This window comes from Rhinolophus sinicus, linkage group LG04 (assembly GCF_036562045.2).
Source record: "Rhinolophus sinicus isolate RSC01 linkage group LG04, ASM3656204v1, whole genome shotgun sequence".
Classification (NCBI taxonomy): domain Eukaryota; kingdom Metazoa; phylum Chordata; class Mammalia; order Chiroptera; family Rhinolophidae; genus Rhinolophus; species Rhinolophus sinicus.
The window spans coordinates 7504304-7515725 of NC_133754.1; the positions used below are offsets into that span (position 1 = coordinate 7504304).

General features: G+C 37.6%; 1 protein-coding gene across 3 annotated transcripts in view; it reads left to right on the plus strand.

Moving 5' to 3' along the window:
* Positions 1–11068, plus strand: part of EPSTI1 (epithelial stromal interaction 1) — a 72866-nt gene extending 61798 nt beyond the window's left edge. Inside the window, exons 9-11 of one of the 3 annotated variants that reach the window (XM_019749815.2) lie at positions 1461–1534; positions 4259–4355; positions 10545–11068. In XM_019749815.2, coding sequence (XP_019605374.2) covers positions 1461–1534; positions 4259–4355; positions 10545–10553 — 180 coding nt within the window. In that variant the 3' untranslated portion in view covers positions 10554–11068. Of the gene's footprint in view, positions 1–1460; positions 1535–4258; positions 4356–10544 lie in introns of those variants that run through there. The other 2 variants (XR_012495438.1, XM_019749818.2) reach the window with 2 other exon arrangements.
* Positions 11069–11422: the final 354 nt, after the last annotated feature.

Below are 11422 nucleotides of genomic sequence, written 5' to 3' on the forward strand. Positions count from 1 at the left end.
GAATATGCATGCTACTAAGGGGGAGGTATAATAATTGACAGATGAAACCACACACAGGGACTGACGGTGATTGTGGTGGGAGCAAGCCGGAGGACTGCAGCTTCTTTCATTTTGGTGTAAAGCTTGATAGTTCTAACAAGTAGCACTGTTACTTGGTGGACTCTTACAACTATGTACATACATTATAGTGAAAAACATGAAAATGATTTAAAGACTTCATACTATTGTGGGAAAGTGAGTCTCTAGCACAAAGCTTGGCATTTGGTGTTTAAGAAATGCTTTTGGAATGTTTGAATGAATATCATTCAGTTATTTAGAAAACTCTAATTTCTTCCTTGTTGGTGCTGGATAAGAATTAGAATTGAATAATGCACCTTAGCGATTAACAACTAGTATATTTGAACTATCACAGTTTAAGAAACCAGTATTTTTATTTTGGTACTATAGACTGTCAGAAGGCCTTTGAATAAAGTTAAAAAAATAAATGTCAATCTGAACTTTGAATTCATTTTATGCTTTTCATGAACAAAGTTTTGGGGTTAAAAAAAAACAAACAAACATGTGTTGGAATGCACTGATCAAGACGTGACAGTATTTTCCCTGCTAAAAAATCTCTGATTCAGGCACTAACTTATGAATATGGCACAGGCCTGATACCTCTTCCCTCTGCCTTTTTCTGCCTTTGAAATGAGGTTAAAACTCAGTCTGCCTCAAGGGAGGTAGTTGACTATTAGAGAAATCCTGGCACCTAGTTCTTTGTTTTAACATAGTAACAATAGTTTGGAACTCAAGTTGCCTCTTCGAAGAGGATAATCAGAATGTCAGAAGCTAGAGATTTAGTGGTAGTAATTGATCTCCTATTTGAAGCAAAATATCCCACCCCCGCTCCCAGGGAGTTCAAGTTCTGCTAATATTAGAAGTAACTAGTTAATAATAGGTTGAGTGATTATTCTCCAGGATGGAAAATGTTTTATAAATGGAATTGAACTACAGAATTGAATCCAGTATTTATTTGTAAGTGGCTACGAATTTGTTGGGAAAGAAATGCTAGAGAAATGACCGAAAAATAGTGCTGTGTAACATTCTTTCTGCACTTCATTTTATTTGTTTTTCTTTGCAAGACACGGGTAAGTTTGACTCACATTGTGTTTCCCTCTGTGTGTGTTGTAACTCTTGATCTAATATCTTGAACATGCATTTTAATCTCACAATTTCAAACTCACAGAGCTTTTATTTGATGAAGGTACAATTATTTTTGATATATATATATATATATATATATATATATATATATATATATATATATATATGAAAATAATTTTACATAGAAATGGTACTTAAGTAAAAGTTTCAAAAATGGAATATTGCACCAACTAAGGTTAAATACGTAATTAACTTGGATGTTTTCTGTACTACCATGTTAACTGACAACTATGTTTTAAAACTCTCATTGTTCCTAGAGTGAGTTACTGGAATTTAAGCGACAGCAACAGGAGGAAAAAAGAACCAACACCCGCCAGGCAGAACAAAGGAGGTATAAAAGGCTAATAAAATAAACATGCTTCGTTAAGACAATTCCCTATAAAGTGTTTACAATGTTTTAGGAAAACACTAGGGTAATATTGAATATAGTTCTGGAATCTGTATTATCTTTTTAATATTTTTATTATTGGGGTACGGTATCTGTGTGAAGATGCCAACTGCTACATACACACATACATACACATACAATATCCAATTTTTCTGACTAGATAGCATACATTTACACTAGAAAACTGAATCAGGCTCATAAGCTATGCATTTATTTAGGCTATATTTAATTTGCCTCCCATGGAAGAAAAGTATAAACCTTCATCTTTTGAGATGACGCTCTGCCATTTTTAGACCACTTTAGAATAATTGAACTGGTGTAGGTGGTGGACCATCCACCCTTGTATACTAAAGCTCAGACAAAAATCCCCATGAAGTGATTTCATATTGACTAACATATCAGGAAAAAAAAATTTAATAGAACCATTCTGGACTTTTTAATAGTACAAGTATTCTCTATCCTGTTCCTATAAGCAGACACTGAGTACCGAGTTCAATATCATGTTGATGTGGGGACAGTGCTAATAGCCACCACATCTGTCATTATTGTGTTAGGATTTTTCTGAGCGGCACTTGGGTTATTTGCGTTTATGGCGGTGTGCTTGAGTACCTCAGGAGAATACTTTAATGTAAAGGCTCTCACGATTTAAAGGAGCAAATTCTTCTTTTGAAACTGCGTGGCTTCTTTTATATGTTTAATCTTCCCACTATCACTAACATAGATTTTTAAATTCTGGTGGTTACGTTTTGTCATTGAGACTTTAAACGGTATTAACAGAAGCTCTCAGTGCGGCTGGAGCCGCTAATGGTGGATGGATGCTCATATTCTTTGACTAGAGTATGCTGCTTCCATAGTCCAGTCAAAATAGTTTCAAAATGTCGAGTGTGAATTTATGTGTTCTCTTCTGATGATACAGAAACATCAAAACTCTGACACACACGTTAGACTCTTTGGTTGGGTAAGGGGACCCCATTACTACTACCTATTTTTTTTGTTGTTTTAATAAAACAGACCATAAATTAATTTACTCTTCTATTGGATTTTCTCAGGATGTGTTTAGTGGGTAGAACTAAGACTTCTAGTGGTTTGGATGTGAGATGGGATGGGGACATCGAGGGAAAGCCCATCTTTGTTACTGACACAAAGGCTGGATAAAAGCAGCCCTCGGTGTGTGAGCAGTCCAGAATACCCTCGGTTGTGTTGTTTAAGGGGCAGTAAAGTCAGCTTTCTTTTCCTTAATATGCAAGTCTCCAGTAAGGTACTGTTCAATTTGCATGCTGAGAGGTCCTGTAAAGGGGACTTAAATATTGAACTGTGCAGTGAAGCAGGCTGACCAGGATATGGCACTTGGGTAGAATTTACGGTGGGAGGAGGGGGGAGCTTTACTAAGATGTAACCACTGCCTGATGGGACTTGAACTTGTTGAGAAAACAGCAACCCAATAAGCTAGAGATCCAACTGGGTCAACAGGCAGTTGGCATTTTAGCCCCGAGCAAGTACGGACAGGCATAAAACAAACCCAGCATCTGGCTCTGCCACCCAGCAGTCCGAGTTCCCAAACCTGCCCCAGCCGCCGCCTGACAGCCACATTCCGTGACCACATTCTGCTCGTCTGCCCGACTGACAGAAGGCCAGTGTGACGGGGTCCAGCTTACCCTTCCTCCCTTAAACGTGTGCTGAGTAGCTGCCGTGCACCAGGCACTGTGCTGCAGCCAGGAAGCTTCTAGTCTTAACTACTGTTTTTCAGTAATCTGTTGACGTCACGGGGTACCTATTTCAATGCTCTCTCTCCATCCTTCACCTCCCCGATGCGATTCAGGTATACCAAGGCAACTCAAAGCGTGCTGTTGCCTTTCATTTATTTGCCCTTTTAAATTAAGGGATTTAAAGTTAAAATTCCGTAGTACGACAGGCATATGCAAGTCCATGAAACAAATATTTAGAGTGATTAATTATGAAGCAATCACCCAGGTGAGCCAGCTCCAGGAAGAGAATATAACTGCCTCCCTACAGTTAGCCCTTATTCTGACCTTTATGATAATCACTTTCTTACCTTTTGTTATGGTTTTACGTCCTGTGCATTATACTTAATTTCTGAAATTGGTTGCTGCAGTATGACCTACCATCATACTTAGGAAAGTAAGGGAAAGACGTACCCATTCCTTCTTTTAGAAGTTCAGGGCTCCCTCTTCTGATATTTCCTCTTTCCCAAGCACTCTTCCATTTTCCTTCTATTTTTCATTTCTGGGATTTACTTTAGCAAGACTGGCACATGGGAGGGGCATCTAGCTTGCAACAACAGTGCCACATTGCTCTTTTTGTTTTCTCATCATGGTTTAGGTCTTGCTGAAGCTTCCATCTTCCGTCAGCCTCTGGGGTTCATGCCTGGCATGGCTGTAGGGTATGGTTGCTTGAGAAGACAGGCAAGAAATCTCAGAAGTTAAGAATTGTGCCCCCTCTGGCCTCAGCCTCAAATGGCACCTGCTCCAGCAAAGGGCTGTTAACAACATGTCACATGGTTAATGTGAAAAGAAGTTTCCGTAGATTTCTTCTAAGCTGGAGGGAGGAAGCAATCCCACAGTCAGTCATACAGCACATTAGGTTCTCAAAAATCTCTCAGCCTTGCAGCAAGCTTTTCACTTACACACATTTCTCATTGTTTTAAAGGGTAAATAATGCTTTTCTGGACCGACTCCAAGGCAGTCAACCAGGTGGCCTGGAGAACTTTGGAGGCGATTGGAATATGAATAGTGGTAACAGCTGGGTGAGTTGTTTGTTTTTTTTTTCCTTTTTCTCTTAAAAAACAATCTTTCAGAGTTGAAGAATAAAAACAATGAGAATTTAAAAAATATGTTGTGGCCTTCTCTCCAGATATTTGTTTGGTGTGCTGTTCAGCTGTGTGGTGGGCAGTCAGCCAGGGTGATTACTGTAAATGCCACAATAGCTTCTGAAAGGGAGGAAATCCTGATTTCAGCTCTGGCCAATCACAGTAAAACAATGACACCTGCCCTTTGTTCTCAGTGTGCTCGTCTGGACTGTGAGGCTTTTTATTCCCCCTGGCCCGGACCTAGCACACAAAAAATGAACGTTTTTTTTGTGTGTGTTTTTTTTTCAGGAAAATTTTTAGTGAAATATGGTTATAAAAATAGTAAGTATTCTCTAGTAATACATTTTTTTTTCAGTGAAACTAGCATATCAAAGAAACCAGTATTTAGTTTTTCACTACAAAATGATTTTTTTAGAAACCCTATAGCAAAAGGCGGTTTGGGAAAATGAAATGTCCTTGTAGATTTCTGTGAAGAAAACCTCGCAACTTGCAATGTGTATTTAATGTGTTTTGCGTGCCCTGTATATTATTGAGCCAGCACTGAGTCTGTGGCATGATGTGATTGTGGGGTTTGCAATGTGTACAGAATCAAAACGAACTACAGTGGCTTTACAATTTAATTGAAGCCCAAGTGCATATGTGTCTACTCAAAAAAAAAAAAAGCAGATAGAAATCTTTAAACTGGTTAAATGCAACAAAATAATCAAGGGCTTGCCAACCTGGAAACTCAATAGAGAAGATCACTCTTTAATAAATAGTCAGTGGACAAAAGATCATTTTTGAGAAGACAATCTGTTAGAAATCTTATATGCATGTCTCCTTAAAAGGCTTCCAGTGGTTAAAATTGGTCAATTTCACAGATTCGTCTATAGGAAGATAACAGAATATACGCAACTCTGCAGAGAATGCATAGTGGATGTGTGTATTCGTCCATAGCATATGGTCATGTGTATCACTATTGCATTCAGAAAAGAGACAACATGGAAGAGACAGAAAAGACTCTCAACACAGGGTTTTTTGCATCATGTGTTACAATTTATAAATTATTGATGTGCTCATAAGAATCTGTGAGTAGGAGTCATGTGAGTTTATTGTCCAAGTTCATGGAATTTATAAGTTAATGAAACGTGATTGAAACTCAGATTTTGTACAGGACTTGCAAACTGGGTGTACATTTTGCTCTCTACTTATCCACGCTCCAAATTTTGAAAGTACCTAGAAAAACACCTGGGATTGGGGGAAAGCTGATGGGAGAGAGTAAATGAATTAACTAAATGGGAGGCTGCTAAGGGAATGGGGAATTCAGCTCACTAGTGATGGCTGGCAGGCCTTACGTAAGCAAATTGTAAATCTTTGCTTAGGTTCCTCACGGATTGAAAAGAGGGGAACATTGTGTCCTCATGATACGATGTGAGGGAGGGTGATTGAAGTTTCCTTAGTAGGACAGGCATGTCCAAGTCCAAAGTGGTTATTGGCTCTTCCTTTACTTGAAAGAAATGTGACAGAAAGGTGAGAACTTAGGCTCCCACTTCCACCTCCATCTCTACTTACCTACAGGCATCCCTACCTGTATGCCTGCCCTTCCTTGTGGACCAGTTTCTGTCTCCACTGACTGGGGGACTTTGTTCCATCTCAACTAGAAAATTCCCATCAGCATAAAATATTAATAAATATAACTATATTGTTACCACCTTTCCCTCTTGCTGTGTCTTTGTTCCGTTTTGAGCAAAACTTCAAGAGGTGTCTATCCTTGCTATCTCTAATTTCTTCCCTCCCATTACTCTTAAACCCACTCTAATCAAGTTTTAGACTTTACCAGTCAACAGAAATGCTCTTGTCATGCTCACTAACGACGTACACATTGCAAATCCTGTGGCTATTTCTCAGTGTTCATTTTTTAACCTATTAGCATCATTTGTCATAGTGAATCACTCCCTTCTCTTTGAAACTGTTTCTCTACTTGACTTCTGGGACCCTGTACTCTCTTGGGTTTCTACCTACTTCAGTGGCCACACCTTTGCTGAATCCCCTGCATCTTTTTGTCCTCTCAACTTTCGGGTGCCTTAGGGATCCACCTTGGACCACCTTCTGAATTTTATGTTTACTTGATACCTTGGTGGCCCCAAATATTCTCATGAAATTAAATACTATCTATATGCTTATTACTCCCAAATTTCTATTACCAGCCTAGACCTCTTTCTCCAAACTTTAGGCTTGCAAATGCATTTGTCTACCCAGCATCTCTACTTGTGTATCTAGTAGACATTTCAATCTTAGCATGTCTAAAATTTAACCTTTAGTCCCTTTACCCCAATGCTCTATCTGGACTTTTTCCTGTTTGCACAATAGCACAACCCATCTCTCACGTCCTTCCATAGCCGATCAATCAAGAAATATTTTTGACTCATCCTTCAAAATACATCCAAGCCAACAGTTTCTCTTCCCCACTCCTGCCTCCATTACTGATAATCTGGATTCTTGAAATCATCTCCCATGTGGTTTCGTTGCTTCCACGCTTCCCCACCTAGAGTCTGTTCTCCATACAAGAATTATCCCTTTGAAACAGAAGTCAGATCCTGTCAGTCTTCTGCTCAAAACCCTCTAATGGCTCCAACAACTCTCCAAATCACTTGGAGTAAAAGCCAAAGTCCGTACAGTAGCCTAGCAGGTGCTATGTGATCTGCCTCCACCTTACCCCTCGGGCACCCTATTTCTGCTGTGCCCCTCATTCCTCCCAACCACACTTGCTTTCTTACTGTTGAAACCTTGAGGAACCAGCTGCTCTCACCTTGTGGCTTTTGTACTGGCTGCTCCCTCTAACGCTCTTCTCCAAAATATCCATAGGATTTGTTCTCCTTCAAGTATTTCCTTGAATTCCCCCTTAGCGAGGGTTCCTTGGTCATCTGGTTACTGCTGCCACCTGTGCCTTCACCCCTGGCACTTGTCATTCTCTTTCTGGGCTCCACTTCTTTTCTCTATAGCACTCAGCAACTTCTGACATCATTTTATGTATATGTTTTGTTAACTATTTACTCAGTCTCTCCCTGTGGTAATGTATGCTCCATGTGTTATCAGAGCAGGGCTGTTTGGTTGTATCCCAAGCATGAAAAAGCACTGACGGGAACTTAACACATGTACAAGGAAACAGGTGGCTGTGATTGGTTCACCCAAACAACAGAGATTTAGAACTAAATGATGTGATATACTGAAGTGACTAGATGCTGAACTTAAAATAGCTGTGTATAAGACATTTGATGAAATAGACACTGGATTTAAAACAATGAGCACAAATAAGAGGCAAAAACAACCAAGAAGATTTGAAAAAAGAATAATACAGAACTTTTAGAGATTAAAAAAAACCCTATAATCATTGAAATTAAAGCACTAAATGAACTTATCATAATAAAAGGAATAAAAATTAAGAACTAAACCAAAATACTATTCTCATCTATTAGTATTTGGAAAAAACAAAACAAAAACCAGAAAACAGAAGATTGGCAATATACTTTGTTGACAAGGCTGAGGAGAAACAGGTTGTTTTACACGTTGTTGGTGGGAATTAAAAATGATACAAACACGATGTAGGTTGATTTGTTACTATCTCCCCGTAAATTAAAAACCAGGCCTAGACATAGTACAGAAAAGTTCCACCAAATGTTTTTGGAACAGATGATTCCAAATGTCTAGAGAGTTTTTTTAGATAAATGAAAAGGAGGACATGTACCCCAAAAGGATTAAGCAGGTGAATGTAACTTTCTATCAAAATTAGACAAAGACTATACAGGAAAAAACAAACAAAAGAACCAGAAAAAGATCATCTTACAAACATAGATTCAAAAAAATTCACAAAATTTTGATAGAGTCAATAATGAATATTTTAAAAAGGCAAAATATGTCCTTATCAGATTGCATTTATCCCAAAATGTAAGCTTGGCTTATTGTAAATGAATTTAAAAAAACAAAATAAAACAGAAAATTGAGATAATTCACCTCATAAATTATAGGACAAACACCATATGATTATCTCAATAGATACAGAGAAAGTATTTAATAATTTTTAATACTTGTTTGTGGTAAAAGTTCTAGCAAACTAGGAATAGAATGGAAATTTCTTTATAAAAAAAAAAAAGACATCAAAAACCTAAACCTATAAACAAAATGTATCAAAAGCATTTCCTTTAAATCAGATATAAGGATGAAAAAAAAGTTTATAAATCACACACGATACAGTTATCTACCTGGAAAATACAAAAGAATTTGTATTCAAATTATTCAAATAAATAAGCACCCGGCATTGTTGGTAGATGTAAGATCAGTATATACAAACCAACTTTGTTTCTACACATTGGGAATACACAAAACAATCTAATAAAAAGATCTAATAAAAATGTACAAAACCTTTTTAAAATATGTAAAATTTTATAGAAAAACATTAAGGAATAAGTAAATGGAGAGTTATACCTTAGTAATGGATAGGGATGAGCTCTCAGATAATCCATAGATTGACTTAAGCTCTAATCAAAACAGAGAACCAAGAACAGCCAATTCACTCCTGAAGATAAAGAAGTGTATGTAGGGACTTAGTAAAATATTTACTATGATATAGAATTGGCACAGGCAGACCCCACCATTTCTAGAATGTTGATGTATGACAAAAGGCAGAACATGTCACTGGGGGAAAATGGACTTACCTAATTGTTGAGACAAGTGGGTACATTTACCCACATGAAAATCAGTCCCTTCCTAACACTGTTCATAAGAAGTCAATTCCAGGTGGATTAAACCATTTAAATAGAAAGTATTTTTAAATTTTAGAATAGACTATTTATAAAATTGAGCTAGGGAAGATTTCATAAGACCCAAAGTATAAACCAACAAGAAATGGCAAGTATACATTAAAATAAAACATCTATTCATCAAAGGGCAACATGCAAAAGTAAGAGGCCATACACTTTTATCCTGAATGTTTTGTAAATAACAAGTTAATAAATGGTTAGTAGATAGAAAATATTAAAAGTGTGTTATTTATTTAGATAGGTGATGATTGAGCTCCCCTAAGCAATGAGAGAGGAAAGCAAGTCCCAACTCACAGATGGGGCTTAGAAGAAATATTGGAACCAGTAAAAAGCCAAAGACAAAAGGAAAGGGAGAAGGCAGAAGATATGATAAAACTAAGGTGAAAGCCAAGGAAAATAAAAGTAGTTTCTTAAAACATGTTATAGAAACTTCAGCAGCAGGTCTCTGAAAAATATGAGTTGGGTGGACAAATTCGATTGATCTTTATTTTAAAACCTGTTAAAATTTAAATCACATTCTTCTCATATTATTTAATATATATTTATTTGATGATTTAAAATTGCTTTTGTATTTTTTAAAAATGTGTTTTCGTTTTCGAGAGTCTGTTAGTTTTCACGATGCACCTAGGGGGAACACTGAAAAAATCAATTCAGATGGTCTTTCTCTGATACCAGTAGGAGAGACCCTTTGGGATACTATAGAAACTCTAAATCCTTTTTTTTTAAGGGCAGCTAAACATTTGTCTTGACCTCTGAGACAACCTGAGATTTTAGTTTTCCAGAATGTGAGAACAACAGCAGTCTGAATTCCGAGTGTAACTTGGTCCAGCATTCTGGGCGGCTTAGTGGATATTTCCTGACCTTTGCTCATGGTTTGGGGCAGACTCATTTAGTCTATCTCTCTTCTTCAGGGTCCGCTTAGATGTCACCTTCCTGCTGCCTAATACAATGCATCTATACTCCATGTATTTCCATTTAAATGGCTCTGCTCCACACTGTGTTAGTCCTGTCCTTGCTGTAACTGTGGAGGTGGGTGACAATATTTGTGAACATTATTATTTGTGACCCATGTCAGCCTATCTCTAAGAACACAGCTGATGAGCCGTCGTCACTCAACAAGCCATTACTTTGTTGACAGGGACTATTTTGTGAGTCAAATGCCACAGGACTTGAAAATTCAATCACTTCACTGGGACTTTAAATCATTAACAAATAGTCACTTAAGCCTGATGTAGTAAGAGTGTTCTTTGAAGGAACCTTATTGTGGACTTACAAAGGCTTTGCATTTTGTTTTGCTGCTTGTAGTAATTTTGTTTTCCTTTTCTTCCAGGATATGTGAGAAATACTTTCTTACATCTGGCCTTTGTCAACTGACCTTGAAAACGCTCGTGAGACGCTTTTCTTTCTAATGTGCTTTTGTGCCTTGCCTTGACTTCAGCTGCCTATCCTCTCAGCTGAGCAGCCGGGAGGACAGGTTTCTTCTCCCTGTCATTATTCGTGCAAGTTTGCAGGAGCTGATCACTGAATTTATATTTAATCTCTACTGCCAGTGAAATGTTACAGTATCTTTCTAATTAGTTTTGCCTCTTTTATTGGAAGTATAATTACAGCAATGGCAGTAAGATAGAAAATGAGGGAATCATTTGATGCTTTCCTGTTAGTGAGAGCGGAGATGCTGCATGCTTGTCTCTCTAAGCAGCTAATTCTCAGGTCAGGTTTGGGGAAGCTTCAGCATCTTTTTAGATTTTCAACCCCTACTTTCTTGATCCAGTGTATAAATGTGAGCAGAAGAAAAAAAATATTTTGTACTCTTTTAAACAAATATATAAATAAATATTAAATTGCCTTTGTATACATGGTTGGCTTTTATTTATTTTTATTATTAATAGCTACTGAGTTTTTCTCTCTTGGTGGGGGTGTCTAATTTTTATAGTCTCCTTTGCAGTCCACATAGGTCAAATATCTGTAATCACTATGGGATCTGGCTTTGCTCTTGATGGACTTACTAATTCTTTTCCTCTGGTTTTTCAGAGTGGGATTCCCGAAAGGCCAATGTCTCTCCAAAAATCAACTAGACACAAAGGTAGACACCAAATATGGTTGGTAGGTGTTTTAGAAACTTGTCTCCAGTGCATGCAGCCTACTTCCTATTGCTAATTCAGTAGGCTTTTCAGTTCCACGCTTATAACCTTGAACTGGTTTGCAGAC